Source organism: Rhinolophus ferrumequinum, chromosome 23 (genome assembly GCF_004115265.2).
Source record: "Rhinolophus ferrumequinum isolate MPI-CBG mRhiFer1 chromosome 23, mRhiFer1_v1.p, whole genome shotgun sequence".
Classification (NCBI taxonomy): Eukaryota; Metazoa; Chordata; class Mammalia; order Chiroptera; family Rhinolophidae; genus Rhinolophus; species Rhinolophus ferrumequinum.
The window spans coordinates 820,373-842,927 of NC_046306.1; the positions used below are offsets into that span (position 1 = coordinate 820,373).

Sequence of the window (22,555 nt, forward strand, 5' to 3'; positions counted from 1 at the left end):
CCAGAAAGTACCAGTTCTCACTGGCTTGGCAATAATCCCTATGCTCTGGAAAGGTTCCAAACTACGGGCTACTCCTCACGTGACTCTGCTATCAGGAACACAGAGAACCAGAATACTCTCAAGTTTTATTGATTTCAAGGCACTTGTCACAAGAAAGCATAAAGACAAGAAATAACTACCTCTGTAAAACATTACGTTTTAATAAACAGCGAGATCCAAATGAGACAAAACAGAACAAATTATTCTTAACATTCATGGTCTTTAAAGTTTAGTTTGCTCCAAAAAAGTGACAAACGGGAAAAGACTACAAAGCCCCCTCCCTCCCCTCCTTGAAGGAGGTCCAGCCTGCTGCTAACAGGGAGGCCGTGGGAACAGTAACTCAACCTCTTAACTAGAGCAAAAGAAAGCAAGAATAACATCTGAATTCTGTCTCGCCAGCACCTGGCTCACATTGGTCTGGCAATGGCTTATTAAGCCACACACTGACTGAAGTGGTAAATCAAATACCAACACTCAGTCTTGTAACCACTTACTAACACATCAAGCACGTGACAAAGCCCGTTCAGGCCCCAAAGGTCTGTGGGTAACTCCTGCGTCAGGACTCCCATTACCACACCTCAGACCCTCTCATTTGAAGACTATGTCAAATTGATTACATATTAATTATGCATGTAAACAATCATATATGTTAGTGACAAAAGATCAGGAATATGCTGAATTATCTGGTGTTTTTCCAAAAATGCAGTTTCATCTCCACCTCTCTCTTAATATTTGTCTTCCACCTTCTGTTGTATTTAAATATTAATTATTTGAAGATTAAAATCCCCTTTTCCTCTCACTTATTTTTATCCTCAAACCCAGAAGAAATCCCACAGGAAGGTCACACCTGACATGACTATTGAGGCAGTCAGAGTTGAAACATCACTTCTAGGGGGTAAGGAAAGGACCCCCCTTCACGTTCACAAAATCGAAGGGGCAGCACGAGGGCCAGTGAGAGGCCGGGAGGGCCTAGGAGGACCGCAGGTCTCACCAGCCAATGGTGACTGAGTTGCACCAACCAACCCCCCTGGGAAAGGGAATGCTGCCAGAGCTCTACCCGCGACCAGGGTCTCCCAGCCTCCAAGTGGCAGCGAGAGCGAGCGTCAGGTGGAGAGCCGCTGGCACCACACACGCTTGATGGTAAGTGCTCAGGATGATGGACGGGCTCGGGAGGAAGCTGGCCCTAGCCCTCAGGGGCGGACCACCTGCCTGGCCTTGCTTGTCAAGACAAACACAGGACCCAGATTCAGCTGCTACTGGCACTTCTCTCCATCGAGCCCCGGGAAACAGAACAAGCAATCTGCCAGGGCTGACTGAGTCCCAGCCACTCGGGCAGGTGTGCCGAGCTCTGGGGCAGCTTTGTCACCACCTCCACGACACTGGCACTGAGTGGTCAGGAGCTCTGTAACGATCCACAAAATTGACTTCTCGCACCAGCGCCCAGGGGAGGCTGTTAGCACTCTGAGTTACACGGGCACTCGTGTCTCACCAACTATACTGTTGTCACTTCCAAGCTGCCCACCCCTGGGCAGGGAACAAATGTGAGCGCACAGAATGAGGACAGCTACAGAAGTGGCTGACAATGCGAGCTGATGAGAAAGCATATCAGGCCGAAGGGCTGGTTCCCCGAGGCTGAGCGCACGCCCAGGCACCTGGGCATCTGCCCTGCTGCCCGCTCCCAAGCACATGGGCCGGGCACCGTGGCCTCCAGCTGGGGTACCAGGGAGGTGATGCCACTGCCATCACCATGGGGAAGGAAGCCCCAAAAACGAAAGTTTGTGTGAGATGACTGAAACTTCCCAGAGGCCACTTTGGTCATTCTTGAAATCAAAGAGAAACCTTTATTTTCAATAAAACTGCCTAGAAGAGATGGCTTGTTGATTTACCAGGAAAGAATCTCTCACCACATACAGCACCAAAATATATATTTGAAAAATTAAAAAACACACAGCCCACCCCCTCACACACATCCCCTAAAGCCGCACAGCCCAGACGGAAAGGGGAAAGAAATCAAACTCGATACCCTGACACGAAACAAGGCTTTGAGTTAGGATTTACAAATTTATAGTCTTTCCTATGAAAAAACAGAACAAACAAAAGACCAAGGGGTAAGGACCAACTTCTAGACCAAGGCCTGATGAGGCTTCGGAGAATCAAGGAAATGCTGTTGCCTACAAGCTAACAGAAAGCGAAACAATGGTCAGTGCTTCTCGTCACCTCTGGCTGGGAGGCCTGAACATGGACCGGATTCCCTAACAGCACAGCGCGAGGCGGCCACCAAACCCTTCGGGAGCAGGGCCCCACGAGCGAGCGCTGGGTGACACTGCCATGCCAACACCTCAGGACACGCCGTGGTGCAGTTGGCCGCCAGGCTTCCAAACAGATGGACGCCGTCTCTCACCGCGAGCTTTCCAGCGCTTACAAGGGCCAGTTTGCCCATTAAAAAGATGCTGGGTCAAAAAAAAAAAAGTAAAGGGGGGAAGAGTTCTCTACTGCAGTAAAAATCTGTCAGTCACAGCGACAGGCCAGCAGGCCCTAGCGGGCGCAGTGCGGGGCCCGCTCCCAGGCCTACTTGGGCTCCTCGATCACACCTTTGCTGAGGTCTGTCATTTTGGGATATTTCACTTTCTTCTGGTCCAGCTCATTCTGAGCCCAAAGGAGTAGTTTCAGTAATTTCGCCAGCTTGGGTGTGGACTCACGATTTTCATAGTCTAGGACAGCTTGGTTCACTTCGCTCCACACCTAGAAAAGAAACACATCCAGTGACAACCACCACGCGCAGGGCACCAGCCAAGAATTGGTCAGAGCGTGCACTTTGAACCTCTTAGAGACCAATCTGACACACGCAGCTTGTAACTCATCTAAATCAACGTGGAGCCTGTAACCCAAAGCACCCTGGAGGACGCGGACGCATGTTCCCACCCAGGAGCTCACGGTCAGGGCCGCCAGTGTCATATCTGGCCTGGATGGCAGTTAAGTGCCACCAGCAGACTGGAGAGGGCTGCGTGTGAGGAAGACCGGAGCAGGAAGAACACCCGCCAAGGACCTGAAGGACGGCACACCTTCAGCACCAGGGCGATGGGGGACGGGAGCTGCGTCTGGGGAAGTGACGAGCCCCACTGGCTGGCACACAGAAGCAGCAGTGAGAACGTCTCAAAAGCAAGTATGGGGTTTTCAGTAAAAAATACTAAGAGTCTTCAAAAAACAAGAAGATAAGATACAGGAGAAAATTGGCAGAGACCTGATACAGGGGACCCTCGAACAACGCGGGTTGGAACTGCAGGAGTCACCCTGGTGTGCGATTTTTCAGCAAGGACACAGCCGGCCCTCCAAATGCCCGGGTTTCACACCAGCAGTGGGACCTGCGATGCAGAGGGCCGACTACATGCTCTGTTCTACACGCGTGATACGGGACGTGAGCATACGTGGGGGTCCTGGAACCAAGTCCCCGTGGGACCCAGGATGACTGTATAGTACTTCAGTCTTTGGGGTTTTTCGACTGTGTGGGGCCAGCGCCCCTGCACCCGGCGTTGCTCAAGACCAGAGGGCTGACGCCGTCCCACGCATGTCGCTCAGCACTGTCACCTGTCGGAGCCCCGTGCAGGTGGGTGGGCAGGGTCCCGCCGCCGTACCTTCTGCCTCTGCATCATGTTCAGAAGGTCCCCGAAGGGGGACTCCTCGGGGTTGTCGAAGGCCAGCAGAGCCAGCGTGCGCTCCATCTCCGTCAGGCACTCGCGGCTCTCCTCCCCCTGCTCTGCCAGCTGGGTCTGCGCGAACTCCAGCGCTGCCTCCGTCTCCCGCTGCCGGATCAGCTCGATCAAGTGCTGTTGCTGGTCGGGGCCAAGACGGACGGGTCACAGGCGCAGCCAAGCCCAAGGGCATCCCAGGGCACGCGCCACACATCTGAGTTGTTACGTTTGCACGCGTAAAGCACGAGTGCCTCTGAATACACACGACAGCTAGCTCGACCCCTTGCCCACACAGGTCCCAGCCCGACTCGTGCCGTGAGCTGAGCCACGGGCAGTCCCTGACGTGGCCGTGCCCGCCAGCCCACTCACCTGCAGGTGGAAGTACAGGTACCGGTTAGTGTCCAGCAGCTCGGGGTGCAGGCTGTTGATCAGGGCGATGGCCTCTTGAATCTGGCCTTTCAGGAGCATCTCACGGATTTTGATTCGCTCGTCAAGGGTTTCCAGGTCCACACTAGGCTCGATCCCGGACTCCATTCGAAACTTCTCCGCGGCTTCCTTGAAGCCCTCTGAAATGACAACCGTCCTCACTGCTCGGAAAGTCAGCAAGACGCTGACACAAAACCTCTTCGTCGCCTGTAGGCCCGTTCCCCTCAAGTAAATAACCCCGACGTGCAACTTCCTCAGGAGTTTGTATTACTACCGCTGCCATTTCCCAGTTACGCCCAGTCACGTGCAAGAGGGGAGTGTACCCCTTCCTTTCCACCTGCTCCCAAACCTCAGCCCCCAGCCAGAGGGGACAGCGAACGCTCGGAAGCCAATGTACTGCTGTGGGCTCCCCGAAGACACTGCACTCCCAGGTCCCGGCGACGTAACACGCAGCACCACCGTCTAGGCGGCAGGGACCCGGCCACACCCACCTCAGGGAGGCTGCAGCCTCCACATGAAAGTGGCGTGGGCCTCTCCACACACTCAGGCACACGCACGTGCATGCACACATGTGCACACACTGACATTTCCTCCTCACTTTTCAAAAACCATCTCAACAGAGACTAAGGGGGGGGGGGGTGGGGAAGGTACTGAGAACTAGGGAAGGAGACATACCCCTTGGGAAACATCTGTGCTTTCTTATCACGTAGAGTCACCCTTTTCATTTCCAATACCCGGGAGGACAGAGTGTTAGCGACAGGCCACTTTCGTCTCCCGCATGCTTTGCCCTTCCCCCTGTCCTCTCCTGAGTTGGGTACCTTCTAGAAACAGTCCAGAATAATTTACCAGACTGGCCAGAGGAGACTGACGACTTGGACTCTAAATGGACTTAGAACTTTCTTAATTACCCCGATTAACTCCAAGTGTCAAGAAGCCAAGAAACGGTTTTTGCCTTCGGTCTCAGAGACCTGGAACAATGATTTTCCCTCCAGAAGAGGATATCTTTAACATGATAACATATGACGCTCTTAGCACTGCGTTTTTATAAAGCCTGAACAGCGCATAAGTTGCCAGGGGACCTCAGCATATAGTTCTGACCACGTGCACAAAGGCAGAAGTAGGTAGCATCCTTGTTGCAAGCCGTTACCTGTGACCAAGTAGTTCATGATGAGACGATTCATGTCTGCTCGCTGGACATGTAAGTTATTGAGTTTTTCCATCCACTCATCTTTCGTGATTTCATCGGGTTTTTCTGCATAACTCATCCTGATTTATTTCTACAGGAAAAAAAAATTTAACAATTGGTGAATAATTCTGTCACAATTATAGTCGTTTCAGAAATAAACACAGAGACGTAATGAGAAGTAAGATGGAGTGAGTAGGAAGACGCTTTAAATCTGAAGTACAGTGAGTGCAAAGGGCCTGAGACCTGAACGCAGGGCTAGGGCTGGGGACCAGGAAGGAGGAGGATGACGCAAGAAAGAGCCAAGGGTCTTAGAATGAAGAGGTCAAGAGGTTGGCTGCGGTCGGACTGAGGAAGGCCCTACTGGCTGGGGAACGGACTTAGATGCCTCCTCCCCTACGTGCAAAGGGCAGCCGCAGAGATGTAAGCCGAAGAATTACGTGCTATGATGTTCACGCTCAGAAGGCGCTCGCAATTGCCCATCCACCACACGGACAAAAACGGAGGAGCCTGACGCGACCAGTGTAACAAAGACACGGAGTTCTCCAAAACTGTCACACCGCTGTCAGAATACACGGGCACTGCAAAAACATTTGGCATTCTCTGTACAGCTGAACACGTGCGCTCTGCACCGCCCAGCAATTCTCCTGCTAGACTGACCCCCTCGAAAACTCACATCCGGGCACCAAACACAAGACTGTTCACAGAAAGTGTTCAAAATGGCAGAAATGTGGCAGCCACCGCCCCGGTGTCAACAGCAGCATGGACAAAGAGCTGTGGTTCCTAGGCCCCACACCCTTGGGCAGATGTTTTAGAATCCAGAATGTTTCAGATTGCACAAAGACTACATACAGCACAATTTACAGTATATCATGCGTATATGACACCCTCCCCAGGTCTGGGGCAGAACCCATAACCACATGTTATTTCCCCTGTGAAATGTGAGTTTTTGTGCTGAGTGGCATAGAGGCTATGATACAGCCTTGGCCAGGTCGGGCTTTGCTACCAAATAAGTGAAAAACAAAAACAAACAGTTTTGGTCTTCAGAGCGATTTGGATTTTAGGATTGCTGAGAAGGGACGGTGGTCACGTATTCACGTAAGGGAACTTACTAAAGTAGTTAAGATAAATGACCACCACGGGAATGAGTCTTAGAAACCAGCCGGGTGAATAAAGCAAGTTGCAACGATAGCCCAGATGTGGCAGACACTTTTGTAGAGAACAAAAACAAGAGAAACTACATAAAGTGTGCTTGGGCAGTAAGTACTTAGAAAACATGAAACGTAGAAGGCGGTTATGATGGGAACAGGGGCAGAGAGGTGCCGGCCCTGGGAATGCCAGTGGGGCTCTTGAGATGGGTGGTGAGTCCACCGCTGTCCACTTCGTCACTGGCATACACGTTATGGACACTACTTTATACGTAGCAAAGCATGTGCCAAATTGCTTCAATAAACTAAAAAAACTTAAAAGACAGCAAAAGTGGGTGGTGAGAGTTGAGCAGGAAGACCAATAAGGAGCCACCCCAACAAGACGACAGACAGCAGGAGAGCTGGAGACACAGCTGATCGAGATTCTGTGACAAGCCTCCTGCTGAGCCCAACGTGGGCGGATCCAAGAGGACACCGAGGACTGGAGGTTGCGAGCTTGAGACCTGGAAGGATGGGGCCACAAATGAGGAGGGACTGGGGGAGGAACAGGTTGGAGGAGCAGGGCGAGTCCGGGCTGACGAGGAGACAGCCCGCCCGCTGGAGAAGTCAAGCAGACACCTGATTACAGGTCCCGGCCTCGGCGCTGGAAACAGTCATCAGGGAGACATCCGCCAACAAATATGGAAAGCCCAGAGTCTGGCAAAGATCAGGGAGCGAGAGCATGGGTGAGGAAGCAAAGGGGCACAAGCTAAAGTCCTCAGGTCCTTGGAAGGGGCCGAAAGACGACATGCATCTCGTACAAATGCCCATGTGTCCCGGCTGCTGAAGTCACTCGGTTGAATTCTGATTCCTCGACAATTCGAGGTCAAATAAGGCGCTTTTCTCTGCGTTTCCGCTCGGTAATTAGCAACCACGCCAGTACCACTCCCTGGCGGCGAGAGCGATGTCGGACAGCAACAACTCGGGAGAGCCGGCCGGTTCTGTTGTGTGCGGGAGGAACTCCGCAGCTGAGCATTCAACCGACATCATCGACACCCCAATTCTGACGACGAGGAGCCCTCGCTTCCGAGCGGCCACCCGCGTCCTCGCCAGGTGTTTCTGCTCGGAAGCAGTTGTTACAAAGATCGCTCCCGCCAGACACATGTGCTACGTCTCCCTCGTCTAGTCAACGACACGCCGACGGCCGGAGCCTCCCTGCCGTGTCCACCCAGTGAGAGTCCACCCCGAGTCACGGCGCCCGGCACCGCCACGCCGCGCCGTCCACTTTGGCGGGGAGCAAAGGGGGCCGTTTGACTTGCAAATCCAGAAGGCGCCGCCTCCGCCCGGGAGCTCGCTCGGATCCTGACACCTGCTCGGACCTTCGACGCCCTACGGCCCGCGGCGCGGGTCCGGCCGGGCGCACCTCGGCCGCACGGTAACCCGGACTCGGCCCCCACCCGGCCGCGAACCCCACCGGGGGCCGCGGCGCCCACGCCGGCCTCCTTCCCGCCCCGCCGCGCTCCCGTGGGGACGCTCGGCCCGACCGCCTGGGCCAGCCGCGGCCATCTTACCGTGCGGATCCCGCCTCCCGCGCTGCGCGGTCTCCGCGGCCGCTCGGGGGGCCGGGCCGGGCGGGGAGGGGGCGGCGGCGCCGGGGAGGGGGAGGCGGAGGCGGGGGCCGCGGCAGAGGCGGGGGCGGGGGCGGGGAACGGGAGGGCAGACGCACCGGCGGCCGCCCCCTCAGCCTCTTCCCGCGAGATCGCGAGCGGGCAGCCAATCAAGGGCTCCCTCGAGGGGGCGGAGCGCGGCGGCCGCCCGGAAGCGCGGCGGCGCGGCTTCCGTCCTTGCGCGGAATGCCCTTCGCGGCGCGCTCGCTCTACGGGTTGGCGCGAGAGTCAAAAGGCGTCGTCCTCTGGGCAAGATGGCCGCCGCCGAGGCACCGCTGTGGGGGAACTTCGCACCGGGATGGCGACAGCGAGACTGAGTCCGAGGCGAAGGTCCAGCGTCCCTTCCGTCGTTTGTGTGAGCCCGGAGGGCGCGGGGCGGGGGCGGGAAACAGGCGCCGGCGCGCCGCGCTGCCCCGAGCCAGGGTCCCTCCCGACCGGTCGCCTGCCCTCGCACAGGCCCGGAGGAGCCGCCCGGCGCGGCCCGCAGGAGTTCTCCGTTCCGTCGGTTGAGGCGGGCCCCCGGGGTTACCCGACCGTGTCCGTGTCGGTGAGCGCGCTGCCAGATGAGTGAACAGACAGGGCCTGCCCACGGGGACCTCGAGGACCGGGGGTCCGTCCGCCGCGCCCAGGCCGGGCGGGGGCTGCAGGCGTGTGCGGCGGGGTCCCGAGGTGCCGCGCGGCCCGGACCTGGGGGACGCGAAGGAGCAGAGACACCTTTGCGCGATCGTTTGCTTAGTAAAGCTCGTCTGCTCGAGAAGAATGCAGACGTCAGAGCGGGGCCTCGTTTCCCCATTGCCGGAGACTCAAGTGGAAAGATCGTGAGCGCTTCGGGGAGGCAGGAGAGGGCAGCCCCCGGTCTCCACCCTGTGAAGTCGGGCGTCGTCCTGAATTAGAAGTCCGGGGTTGGATGGGTGGGTTGCTCAGCAGGGAACTGAATAACGCGGGAGTGCTGTCGGCCCCTCGCAGAAAGTGATTCCAAGGTGCAAAGAGATTTGACAGTGACGACTGGTTGCGGATAGTTTCCGTTAGTCCAAGGAGCGAGTCTGCAAGTGCCAAGATTTGACACAAATCTGTTGAAAACGTGGTTCCATCACATGTCCGTCATGACTCCTTTGAAGCTACTTGACCCTGTCGACAATTTTAGGCGTCAACTTAATAGTGTGGGAGGGGGTGCAGATTTTAAAAATTGTTTTCTAGGGTACCCAAGCAAAAAGCGGGACCGCCAGTGCCCTAAGGACATAGAATGTTCCCGGGTAAAAGGTTAATGGCCCCTCCCCCGCAGCCAACCAGTTACAGATTCCAGCTTCTTAAGTCCATCTAGGGACTGGCTGCCCCCTATTGTCTGCCTCTGCTCCTTAGATTGTCCCTCCCAGGGGTCCTGGGGGCTCCTTCCTGAAACCCAGACTGCAGGCGGGGTGATCTCTCCTGGTCCCCGCCCTTTTCACACCCTCTGGAGGTTCCCCGGTGGCCTATGCAAAGTGAGCACAGCCGAAAAGCCTCCCAGCCCCTGCCCTTTTCCTCCGCTCCAGCCCTGCCTCCCTACTGGAGGCTCTGGGCTCAGCAGGCTGGTACCTCTGAGCTCTCAGGCCTGGGCCTCGGCCAGCTCCTGGGCGATGGGAGAACTTCCCTGAACACAGCTGATGGAGTGGCTCTGTGCTCACACGGTACCCTAAAGTCAACCTAGGTGGCTTTTAGCAGACCTCTGTGTCCCTCAGGCCTGACAGTAAGTCATGATTTGCCACAAACCTGAGCTGAAGTGTCCAGTACATCGTGGGAGTTCCATAGATACTTGTTTTCTTTTTTTAAAGATTTTTTTTATTGGGGAAGGGGAACAGGATTGTATTGGGGAACAGTGTGTATTTCCAGGACTTTATTGGGGAACAGCGTGTTTCTCCAGGACCGATGAGCTCCAAGTCAAGTCATTGCCCTTTCAGTCTTAGTTGTGGAGGGCACAGCTCAGCTCCAAGTCCAGTTGCCATTTTTTTTGTTGTTGTTGTTGTTGTTTTTTCAATCTAGTTGTGGGGGGCGCAGCCCACCATCCCATGCGGAGTCGAACCGGCAACCCCGTTGTTCAGAGCTCGCGCTCTAACCAACTGAGCCATCCGGCGGCCCCATAGATACTTGTTGAGAATGTGAAGGGATCAATGAGTGAGTGATGGACCTTGAGAAAGACCTTTGTAGAAGCAGTTTCCACAGAAATGGACAAAGGGAGGCCATCAGTGAGGCAGGAAATGAGTTCTTGGTGATGGACAGTTTGTAGAGCTCCAAGAGAGAGTCAAGAGTGCCACTCAGCTGTGTAGCCTGGTTGATGGTGGTGGCAGCACCTGAGAGAACCCTCGTGATGTGGAGCGAGAGAGAAGGAGGGGAAGGAAGATGATGAGTTCCGTGTGGGTCTCGTTGACTTCGAGGTGCCCAGAGCCTAAGGGAGAGAGAAGCGCGCTGTGGCGACACCGTGTGAGAGCTGGTCTCCATATTCAGAGAAAGGCCATAGGGAGGAGGAGAGAGTGCAGCCCTGAATCCAGGGGGCAGCGACACGTGGCCATTAGCCAAAGGAGGTGCCCATTAAGGCAGCAGAGAAGAAACAGCCGGAGAGTTTGAGAAGGATCCAGCCGTTAGCGGGCTCCCCGAGACGGCATAGTGTCTAGATGGATTAGCAGTGTCAAGTGCAGTGGGGAGCTCCAGTGTGACAGTCACCAAACAGTGTCCATTTGGCAATTCCTGGCGCCGGAGCAAGTTCAGTGACATGGTGGGAACAGAAAGCAGGAGAGCGCCATGAGTTGTGGGGGAGGCGGAGAGGCTGTGTGTGGCTGTGTGTTTGCACTTTCCGAAGTGAAGCGGCCCTGCAGCAGGTGCGGGGGGGGGGGGGGGTGGGCAGGCGGAGCTGACAGCAGTGACCACTAACGTGGCGAGGGCGAGGGCGAGGCAAGCATTGCGGGAGACGCCAGCTTTATAGGGTGGGACCTCTGCCGAATAGGGACCCGAGGGGCGGTGTGGACTGCTGCAGAGGCTCGGAAGTCAGGAGCTCATGTTGCGTGTGTGAGGTTCTGAGGTGCGTTGGAGGCATCAAGTGATGTGAGGGCAGCAGGTGAGTGGACGCCAGGGAAAGGTAAGCGCAGCCAGGTGTGCACGAGGCCCCGTGGGGAGGGGACTGATGATAGAGGCCCGGGCCAGAGCGCCAAAGACAAGCTGTCCGGGGACTTGGGGGACAGCAAGGTGCAGGGCCACTTCGCTTATTCTGCGGCAGCTGACCAGGTTGACCAAGATTTCAGCCTGGTGGGATCACGAACTGGGTGAGCTTCTCCGTAGGAGAGCTGGGCGGGCCTGTGGAAGGGGAGCCGCCAGGTGTTCTGCCAGCCCAGGTGTTGAGCCCCACGTGGGCAGACCAGCGCTTCTGTAAGGAGAAGTGCTGAAGGCCTTTTAGTCTTAACAGCTGTCCAGGATATTGGCCGGTTTCACAGTGTCTCTGTGGATGTCTTTGTCTTACTCTCAAAATCCAAAAGTCTAAAATCAAACTCCTACAGGCTGGAGCCCTGCTCTTAAAGCCACTTGCCAAAAGCAAAACCTGAGGCATCGGGATAACCTGGGTCGCTGTCGCCCAGTCATTAGCACAGGTAGGCAGCAAACACCAGGAGAGCCCTTTCCATGCCCGGGCTGTACCAGTATTTCAGTTTCTTCGTGAAGACGTTGGAGGATAAGGAAGAATCTATTACTTGTTCTGCACATTGAGATGTCATGTGGCTTAGCTGAATGGAGACCCCATGAAGCCTGTTTACCCCCCATCTTTACCTTAATGGATTTCCCGTTAAGGATTATGCCACTAAATCCAAAAGCACTGGCCACAGCCTTCGTTCCTCTGGGTGGGTAAAAGCAGGATTCGTCTTCTCCTCGCTTCTTTGAACTCTTGCTGAGGTTGTAACAGACTGCCCCCAGCATCGTGCTGCCTGAAACCCCCAGTGTGTTCACCTCCACAGCTGAAAGTCTGTTTTGAAAAAGGGTTTGTCAGGCCATTGCTAGCCAAAAAGAAAAGAAGACCGGTATTGGGGCACGGAGTCTAAACCACCAGCAGCATGGCTAGGTGGAAAGGGCACACATGCCATCGTCATCCGGAGTTTTGCAAGCGTTTTTTATACATCAGGTTGTGGGAGAAGGAGGTGATACCTTCTGGAAGGATTCACATTGGCTGTAGATAAAGGGTGAGGGAAGGAGAAGCGGGGCCAGTCCTGGGATGTAAGTGTCCGCTCTTGTGGATTAGCCGTGGGCAGCAGCAGATCTGCAAGTTCCTGTGCCCATCAGGGGCTGAGGCTCCTGGGGTGCCATGGCCTCTGGCTACTCTTTTGCAAAATCACGGAAGCAGTCACCTGGAAATTAACCCTAAATGCCAGCAGACACCCAGTGAGCAGTGTTTAGTCAGAGCTGGTCCAAGCTATTCACAGGCTAACTGTTCTGTCTCTCACTCTCTGGCTGCTGTAATTTTAATTTAGAACGTCTCAGAAAGTTTTCCTTGTCACAGCATTGGTGAGATGGTAGGACTGTGCAAGTGGGATTTACCTAAACTCAACTGTTCAAGTTAGCTGGCCTCACACAGAGTAAAAGTGGTGAAAATTAGTGTTTCTCAAAAAAAAACCCCAAACAGTGGTTGAAGCTTTTGTTAGCTGTAAATGACTAGATTTATCTGTTTCTGGGAATTTATATTCTATCCCCAAGGAATGGCAGAGATATATTTTGTAACAACCTTTTCATTCGTGTATTTAATTCCACAAACGGTTAAGAACACAGCCTCTGGGCGCCAGCACCCTGGGGCCCTGGACTAGGGTACCCGCTGTGAGTGAGAGGTGGGCCCACATCTGCGCCCCTTCCTTCCGTGGTCCAGCCTGGGGGCGGCCAGTGGATGACGGGGAAACACGCAGGTAGTGTGTCGATCTCCGGCCACAAAGTGCCTCCTGCTGTCTGTCCACCAAGCCCGGGGCCTGGGAGAGTGAGGCCTGAGCCCTGTAGCCCATGACCCTGGGTCACAGGGCACCGGTGGCGGTGTCCGTTCTGGAAGAATCCTTTGGGTTGTCCCAAACTGCTGACGGAGGCCAGGGAGGAGGAGCCGAAGGGATCCGACCTTGCCCTTTCCCCTCCCCCCCACCCCCCCACCCCCGCCTTAGGCCAGGCCGGGTGGGGATCCTCTGGGCCTCAGGGAGGGTGCTGGGCTGCTCTGGGTCTTTGAATTTCAAATGAGAGTAACAATAAAACAACTTGAGGCTGTCTCTCCTGGTTTTAAATTATCCTCGGAAAAAGCCGGGACACTTTGTGCCTGGCCTCTCATGGCTGCAGTTGACCTCGAGAGCGGTGCTCTGCTTTAGGATTTCATTTAGGATCGGGGTCTTCTGCTCAGGACCCTGCTTCCCAACAGGCTTTAACATACGGGTGAGAAGAGTCTGAACGCCAGGAAGCAGTTTTTTAAAGGATTGGTGAGTTCCAGAGCCTCTTCCGTCAGGTGGGGGTCGGGGGTGCAGGACCAGTGTCCACGTGTGCTGGTGATCTTATTCTATCTTATTTTTTCATGGACTCAAACCCACTTGAGGCCTATTAAGCTTCCTGCCCCTCCAGCCTGTGAGACACCCCTGTTGTCAGTCCACAGGGCTTTGGGATTTTTGTGCATTGTGGGTGTTTAGGGAAGAAATTGAGACAACTGGAGATTCCTTTTTAAAATTTGGGTTAGCTATTAAAATAAGTGTTAGGAGGAAGTATCCCTTAGCTGGTAGGGTTCAACTGAAAAAAACAATCTAAATTCCAGAAATGCCTTTTTCACCAGTGAGAAGCAGCTCCCAGGAGTGATGGGAACTGGAATTACCTGAAGAGGTCAGAGGGGAGAGCCTCAGCCACAGAACCCAGTCAGAGCCAGCTCCCGCTGGGAGCCTGTAGAAGGGCAGGCGCAGTCAGGGGCCCTAGGGGTTCTATTTCCTGCTACTGCACAAGAGGCCTCTGAGGGTCACCCCATCCTGCAGTGGCAATCGGTGGGGGCTTCCTGTGGCTTCTCCACTTCCCTCTGCTTGGTTTTCCACTCTGGGCTTTCTTACCCCCCCCCCCCCCCATCCATAGTGCCTTTCATCCCTCCAAGCACCTGGCCTGACACTGCACCTGAGTTAAGGCCTCACCTTGCAGAAAGACACTGCGGCTGCTCTTGCTTCATTTAAGGATCCTCAGCTAACAGGCTGGGCAGGCAGGTTCCCCCATTCCAGCCCCCACTTAGGGAGCCCTTTGTAGGTCGGCCTCATGTGACCTGCCCCAGCAGACCAGCCCCACTTTACAAGTCTCCTGAGATCACACTGCTTGTTCAAGGCAGTTTCAACTCGATCTGTCTGGTCCCTAAACTTCCCACTACGCCTGCCTGGGAGCAAAAGGTAATCAAGATGGAAGAGTAGAGCCCTTCCCTGGAGGTTTCAATGAGGTGGTCCTAAGGGAACCACGCCAGCAATGTTGTATTCTTTTGAAGAGAACTGCCCGTCTCCTCAGAAACTGGCGGGCCTTGTCTTGAGAGATGTTGATTAAAAAGCCCCCTGCCCCAGGCCCCCGGTTCTCAGCGCATGGAAGCTTCTGGGCTATCTCTAGGGTCAGCGGCCCAGCTTGACTGCACACAGGGCCCCCTTCCGCCTTCGGCCCGGGCGGTCCTGCTTCTAAGGACCACGGAGGCACGTAAGGGGGGGAGGGCAGAGGCCCAGGAGTTATTGCCTTCAGGGCAGATGTCCAGTGTCCACGGTGCCCCGAGGCAGCACCTGTCTGAGATCGGCTGAGTATTTGGGGCCAGGCAAGTGCTGGGGTGTCCACTAGTCAGCACTAAGTGAAGAAAATACACGTGGAGCGGGGCTGCCGGTTAGCCCCGTCGGTTAGAGCTGGTGCTCACAACACCAAGGTTGCCGGTTCCATCCCCGCGTGGGCCACTGAGCTGCGCCCTCCCTAAAAAAAATACACGTGGAGGGATATGCCTCTGCCAGAGCCCTTTCTCTTTCTGGACAGTTACTCTCTCGCCTTTCCCTCCAGCCCCCAGGGCACGCGTGTCCCCGTTGCGTGCCCGTGGGGAGGCCGGAGCTGGCTCGCTGTGCTCCTTGGCCTCGCGGGCTGCGCGCTCCATCCAGTCCAGGAGAAACTGACAGCGCAGCACGGGGGGAAAGGGGCGTTGCGCCGTGCTCCTTTATCCTCGGGGCCGCCGGCCGACGGGAACCGGGCCTTGGTGCGCTTCCTTGGGGTAGCCAGTCCACCACGGCTCGCAGCCCGGGGTCCCCGCCACTTCCGCCCCCAGCTTTGGGCCGTGAGAGGCGTGCCACGGCGCGTGCGCACAGGGCGGGGCCTGGACTTGGCCTCCTTCCGCTTGCCACTCGGGGGCGCCACTCAGGGCGCGGGCGGCCTTTCTAGCCGAGGCATCTCGATGGTCGGCGTCCTCCCAGCTTTGGCAGCGCGGGCGGGCCCTCTAGGCCCCGCGTCTCAGTGGCCGGCGTCGACCCCGCCCGCCCGCTCGCTCCGCGGCGCTCGGAGGAAATGGCCGCGAGACCCTAGAGGCCTGGGACCCGAGGTGAGTGGCGTCTGGTCGCCGGGTAGAGGGGCTGGCCGCCGCGGGGGCGCGTTCGGCGGCGGGCGGGCGGCAGGGGCGGCGGCGGCTCCCGAGTCCGGCCCGCCCAGAGCCGCGGCGTCTGCGCCAGGCCGCGCTCCCGCCGGAAAGAGAAGATGGCGGCCCGGGGACGGCGGAGGGAGGAGGGAGCAGGGCCGCGCCGGGCCGGCGGCGCCGCGGGCGGGGGCTTCGGGGGCGGCGGGCACGGAGGGGCTGTGCGGCCGCGGGCTCCTCGGCCCCTCCGCGCTCGGCGCCGGCCTGGGGCGAGCCCCCGGGAGCTGTTGGCTCGGTGGTTGGTCCCTGTCTGGACGGACTGAAAGGACTGAGCAAGATGCTGCCCTTTGCTCCGAAGCAGCAGTAACAGGAGGCCGAATAGTCCGAGGCAGGGAGAATGCTTTTTCCTCCAAGTTGCGGTCTGGTTGGTTTATACGTCGAAACGATGACTGTTTCAAGTAACTAACGGGTAGGATTGAATTCCTTTTTAAAACAAAACAAAACCCAGTTCGTTCCCCTAGACGTTTTGAAGGATCGTGAGGTTTGGTTCTAGATCTTTTTATAAGTGTGGGTTTGTGCGCTTTCATTTCACGATGGTTTGCATTGGTGGCCGACTGCTCTGGTGAAGGCTAACAGGAGGGCAGTGGTGGTTGGTGCTGCAGGAAGCAGAGGGGCGTTCGGAAAACCGCTTTCGCTTTCTTGCTGGCTATGTGCCTAGTCATAAAGTACTGGGGTTTAGTTTTGTTTGTTGCCTGACTTGTCGATTTGATGTTAACACCAGCCGTATTTGTGTCACGTTTTACTGTCCAAACTTTTGCCTTCCCCCGGGCGTGTGCCTGTGGCCACCCCTGTTCTGTCTCACGCCTTGGACCCTCTGATCTCCGTTCGCTTTCTCCTCCCTCTGTTTCTGTACCTTGCTCCCCAGCCAGGTTGTGAGACACTGCAGTTCAAGGGAAGTGTTTCTGCTTTGAATCTAGCACCCCGTTAAATGAGCTTAGAAATGGGGCTTTAGGTAACACAGGGTGGTGAGTTAAGTTGTAGCTGTTTGAAGATACTTTAATTCTTGCCTGGACTGTAGATAATGATATCTTTATCATTTGCACACTGATGGAATGAGATTTGAGCCTAATGTATAGTCAGGAGCGTTTTGTAGGAGGAAAAGGTGGATTTTGATTTCAAGGTGTTTGCAGTATATCCAGGTACCGGTTGTGCCTGTAGGTTGGTGCCGGGGGGGAGCTGAGTCTCTGAGTGGCACCAGTAACTGCTCACAGTGGCACTCCACCAAAGTGGACCCTATTGTGAACAGTTTCCACAAGTGCTGTCTCCTTTATGAGTGGGGTGCTTTTTGTACGAAGCTCAAGTACAGGATCACAGAGCTGGGTTCTAATTGGGGCTGTGGGCCCACTCCCGACAAATGTTCCATGGTTTTCCCAGAGCCACTTGGCCCTGAGTGAAATACGCTTCTGGAAAGGTGCTTCTAACTGTGCATTTTAAGGAAATAAGATCTGTGACCTTTAGAACGGTTCCTTGATTTCTTTGACGAATATTCATTGCTTCCTGTGTGCCCAGCACCAGGGCTGAAGCAGTGACTAGAAAGGTGGTCTTCGCAGCCCTGGAGACAAGTGTCGCAGGCACTCGTGAGTTCATCCCAGCTCCTTCATTGGTCCAGTGTTGCCAACCAAGTGTCCTGGATCCTAGTGCCCTTAGTGGCTCTTTGGGTTGGCATATACGTATATACGTCTGTATGGCCTAGTCCACTATTTTCCTGTTTTAAACACAGCATAGACATTTCAGAAAGACAGCCCCCGGCCCTGCTGACAAACTTTCTGTCTGATGCATTTTCTCAGCATTGTTTCCTTCCTACTTGCCTGTGTTCTTGCAGACTTATTTTAACCACGTGATGAGGAGTAATGTGTAGCTTTCATTTACTTCTGATTTTCCAAGAGCCGGTCCTTACTAGTGTTTGATTAAATTCAGGCTATTTTAAGTAGAGTGAGTTGAATTCTGTTCTCATAAGAAAGGCACAAATAAGAAGTAATTGGCTGCCTCCCTGTGCTCCTTACTGTCTGCTAGTACCCATGGTTTCCAATTTCTTTCCTGGCAAACGATGGCACTCACAGCATGTGTGCAGGTATGAGCCTCGCAATGGCTTGTTGAGGACATGTGTCACTGGGGCTTGGAGACCGGCCGCTCATGCTTCAGGTGGGCCTCGGGCCAATGGGGTTGTCGCTATGTGGGGAGGGGGGCTGGGGTGGGCATTTGGGTGGAGTCTGCAGGTCCTGCACTTGGCTCTGTAAGACCTCCTGTGGCCACAGGGCGCCCCCTTCGCTAGGATTCTGTTCAGAGCAGCCCAGGGCCTGCTTCTTTGTAGTCTCTGCAGAATGTTCGGAGCCCCGCTTGTGTTACACTTCCTGTTAACATTGCTCCCAGGATACCCGGTGACTTCCGAGTGGCTTTCGCAGGGCAGGGATTGAATATGTTCCCAGGCAGCTCACTGGTGGCCTTGGGTCCCTGCAGTGTGGCACTGTGTCCCACGGAGGCCTGATTTGTCGTGTGCCTGGTACACTCAGGAAGTCATTCAGAAAGCTTTCCTAAAACAGCCTCCCGTTTGCTTTTCTTCTTATTTAAATGGTGGGGTCACTTACAGTGGATGTCAGGTATTACCCTTTTCATGGTCAGTATCAAATGATGTGTGCTAGTTAAGGCTCTGTGATTGACAGTGGAAATGCACTAATCAGGAAAGGAGGTGGGACACGGCCTGAGTCCAGCTCACATGGTCTCTGCCCACACTGACCTGGAGAATAGTCTGTCTTAGGCCTCAGTTTATTTTTTGAGTAGTAGTTTTGAGGGTAAGTTGTTACATGAAGTTGAATAGGTTAATTGTACATATTTTAATAAGAATTCTCGTAGCCTGGACTGTAAAACATACTTCATCTTGGTCTTATGTGTAATTTGTGGAGCAGGTATTTCTCTGTGGGCATCAAACTTAGACGCTGTGGTTTTATTTTTTTATACAGACACTTAGGTGGTATTTAATACCCTTTTATAAGACCTTAAATGGGAGCCATTATAGCTTTCCTATGTTTTGGGTTACAAAGATACATACATATTGGAAAACATTAAAATAATATCAAAAAATAAAGCAGAAACACCAGAGATGGCACCGTCCAGAAGCCCACGCCACAGCTGTTCGTGTGTTGGTGAGCATAGATGTCTGTGTGTGGCGGGTGTGTTTAGGGAGTGTGGTCGCTGAGGGCTGACTCTGACCTGCTCTCTTCGTGCTGTGTGTGTGGGCAGGGGGACGCGGGGGGACCCTTTGCAGGCGGAGAGTTCGTTCTCTTTTTTGCAATCTTAATCCTGTTATATAGGATGTTTCTTGATTTTTTTTTTTTTTTTTCAAACCCATCTTCTGATGGTGGACATCAGTTTGTGTCCCTTTGTAAATAAACATGGCTGGGAGCCCCTTATAGACACACCTGCATTTCCACTGATTTGCCAGGTGAAAATGAAGCGCGCTCACCTGGCCCCTGGGAACAGGGGTGTGTGGCCTGCTCTGCCCAGCACGTGAGAGGCTCTTGGTAAATACTTGTCAAATAGACTCTCCTACGAGGGCCTGTTTTCCCAAAAGCTCACCGACATGGACGCTGCCGTTTTGATAGATGACATCTACCATTTATTGCACGCTTGCCGCCTGTGAACGCTGACTGACACGTGACACGTTGTCATTTCAGATATCCTTTTAGGAAACTGAGGTCACTGTTGTCTCCATTTCCCAGGCAGGCCCCGAGAGAGAGACACTTGTCCAGCACGCCCCGCTGTTAGGTTGGCATCGGGTTGAAGCCAGGGACATGTGACGTAAAAGCCATTGATTGGGGGCATGTCTGCTGTAGTGGGGGGGCGGCGCTGCTGGCTGCTGCTGTCAGGACCAAGGAGGCTGAGTGGTCCCCCCTGAGGTGCCCCCTGCGCCCCATGGAGACACGGGGCTAGGCTAGGTAGATGCGCCAGCCTTGGCCTCTGGGTTTGTTAGATTGAAACGTGGGCAGTTTCCCCCTTGTTGGAAGATAGCCTTCCTCTGCATCTCCACGCTTGTGCAGCAGGGCCATGAGTGTGACGTCGTCGTCTGTGGATTCAGCTCTGCATGGGTCTGTGACACGTGACACAGAAAAGCCTAGTAGTTATTTTTTAACTCCTTTATTTAGGCGTGGGCTGTTCCCACAACCCCCCAAAACAAAACTGCGGTGGCCTCTGCTAATCTCGGGGGAGGAAGGGAAGATTCCAACCGAAATGCAGTTAATTCTTGACTTGCCTTGTTTCTGCCCCTTGGCCTGTGCTTGACGCCCTGAGACCTTTCTAAGGTGCAGCTCCATGTGTGAGCGGGCTTTGGTTTTTCTCCAGCCACGTTCTCTTTGAACTTGGATGGCAGCCCGTGTGAGTGCTGCAGACTCATAGATGGAAGGAGCGCCTTCTCAGTGGTCACCTGGAACTGGGAGGAAAGGCGGAGGTGGCTTCTGAAGACCAGTACTGAAGCAGAGCTGTCGCGGTCCTCTCGTCTTCCTGGGACCTTCCTGGGAAGGTCACTGGCGTTGCTTGTGGTCCTTTAAGCAACGGCCCCTTCAAGTCGCCCTGAGTGTAAAGTCAGTGCTGTGTCGCCCTTCGCACGGTGTCAGAAGCCAAAGCCCTGCACACCTGCAGTGACCCAGGACCCCAGGGATCTTGCGTACATTCGCTAAGGTTATGTCTGTTGGTTCTTAGCATATTGGGTATTTACCAGGAGACCTTTATGTATTTATGATAATAAACCCTTGCATATTAACACGAATAACATTTTGGAAACTTCTCCAAGGCAAAGACGACTTCATGAGAGAGGTGGTCGTGTTTTACGTTTTCTGCAAATCTCTTTAATGTCTGGCTTAACTGACAGCAGCTGGGTTCTCACGTCTGTTTCTGAACAACTACCATATACTCCCGAGAGAGTGACCAGTGAAAAGGGCACATAATGTCTTAGTGTTGTGTATAAGTATCTTGATGGGGGAGAGGGGCAGGGAACCTTAAAAGGGGTCTGAGAACCTCTGCTGTAGACAATAGTTAGAAATGCTCTTAATGTTTAGAAGTTCGAGTTTTAAAAACAGTGGACTCTGAACTTTAGCACCAGGAAATGGGGCACTTTGGAAGACAGACCCTGCCTTTTTTAATTGGCTCGACCATGTGCTGCTTTTTGGGGACAGGCTGGTTTGTGGTCACAGGTGACAGTGGGCCACCGTCTCCCTCAGAGAGGACCGCCTGACCCGAAGCCTGAGCGTCACTGGTGGGAGGGGGCCAGACCGCTTTTAGCTTCCAAACTTTCAGCCCTGGAGGGGAGGTGCCTGAATGGGAGCGGGAGCGGAACCGGAACCGTGATTTTGTGTCGAATGACACTGCACTTACAGGGTGTCTTTTGATAACACACAGCCCTCCCGGCTCTGAAACCATTCTTGCCACAATGAATATGGGAGTAAGCGGCCTGTATTGGGGACTGTGGAATAATGCAGGTCTCGGGTTGTGACCCCAGGAGACAACAGCAGGGCGCAGACATCCCCGCACGTGCCGTAAGGGAGTAGCCAGTACACGTGCACTTGGCCCGAACAGAGCAGCGTGGGTATGAAAGCAATAGGGTGGCCATTGTGTGTGTGGGGGGGGAGGGGTTACGGGGCAACAGCGTTGTAAATTAACAGCTTCAGGACCTGGAGACTCGGGAAGCAGCCCCCGAAGTGCCCAGCACTTTAGGGCCCACTGTCCTGGGAGGTGGCACTCAGTGCCTGGGTTCCCTGAGAGCACTATGAGCCGCCTGCCTGAGGAGGAGACGGGGCTCCGGTCTGGAGACATGTCCCAGTGCTGTCCTCACAGGAGCCAAACTGTCCCGCATGGCAGATTTCTTAAGAAACTGCGCCGGTCAGAGGGTTACTGGGACCCAGGTGGTGGCCTCGTCTTAGGAGCAGTCCCCTGGGCTGTAGGATTCGGATGGTCCCTGTCACAGAGTTTGGAGCCGTGTTTTCTTGTTTACTGAGCAATAAGAGAAGACTGGCTCGTCCGCTTAGCTGCCGTAACACAGTGCTGCAGACTGGGGCTCACCCACAGCAGACGTCTGTTTCTCAGGGCCCTGGAGGCCCGAGATCAGGCTGTGGGCCTGTACAGGTGGGGCCTGGGGAGGCCTCTTCTAGGCCACCACAGATGCCGAGCTCTCTGGGGGTCCCTTTTATAAGGGCACTGATCCCATTTGTGGGCGTCCACCCTCGGCACCTGAGCACCTCCCAATAGCCCTGCCTCCTAGTCCCATGGCCTTAGGCCCTAGGTTTCCACATGAATTTGGAGGGACAAAGACACACAGCCCACAGCTGCCTATCCAGGGTGGCAGCAGCTTGGGAGACTGTCCACACCATGAAATGCACAGCGGTGAAACCTCGGTTCTTTTCCCTGTTCTGAACTCGGACAAGTGCACATGGCTGCTCCGGTTCCTGACTCATTCTGCGAGTTGCCTGCTGAGCTCACAGCCAGAAAGTGGATATAGAGAGAAACCAGAGTACCCACTGCACCCACGGCCAGGGAGTTGGACGCCCGTCCCCACCAGAGCCTGCCTAAGGTGACAGCCAGTCAGTCCCTCAGACGGTTCTGAGGGACAAAGTTTGCTTTTCGCCTCCATGTATCTGTAAAGCAAAAATGCCCAAGACGCTGTCAGCCACAGTGTTGTTTCTAGATTTCTCTCTGCACCTCTGGAGAAACAGGCTGGGTTGTGGGCCATCTTTGCGTCCTCAGAATAGATTTAACAATGACAGTGTTATTTGCTCCGCTGCAAAACTTTGAAG

The 22,555-nt window shown here is 54.8% G+C and overlaps 2 protein-coding genes across 2 annotated transcripts in view; one reads left to right on the top strand and one right to left on the bottom strand.

Annotated features, from left to right (window-relative positions):
* Positions 1–1,947: 1,947 nt before the first annotated feature.
* On the bottom strand, positions 1,948–8,182 carry GID8 (GID complex subunit 8 homolog). The gene is made up of 5 exons (XM_033094546.1): positions 8,036–8,182; positions 5,302–5,431; positions 4,098–4,294; positions 3,672–3,869; positions 1,948–2,781 (listed from the first exon to the last, which is right to left on the bottom strand). The coding sequence occupies exons 2-5, from the start codon at positions 5,417–5,419 to the stop codon at positions 2,608–2,610; spliced, it is 687 nt and encodes a 228-aa protein (XP_032950437.1). The 5' UTR covers positions 5,420–5,431; positions 8,036–8,182; the 3' UTR covers positions 1,948–2,607.
* Positions 8,183–15,552: 7,370 nt separating this feature from the next.
* The window catches only part of DIDO1 (death inducer-obliterator 1), a 42,055-nt gene continuing 35,052 nt past the window's right edge, over positions 15,553–22,555 (top strand). The window contains exon 1 of the mRNA XM_033094547.1: positions 15,553–15,686. The gene's annotated coding sequence lies outside the window, so the exon portion shown is untranslated. The remainder of the gene's footprint in view (positions 15,687–22,555) is intronic.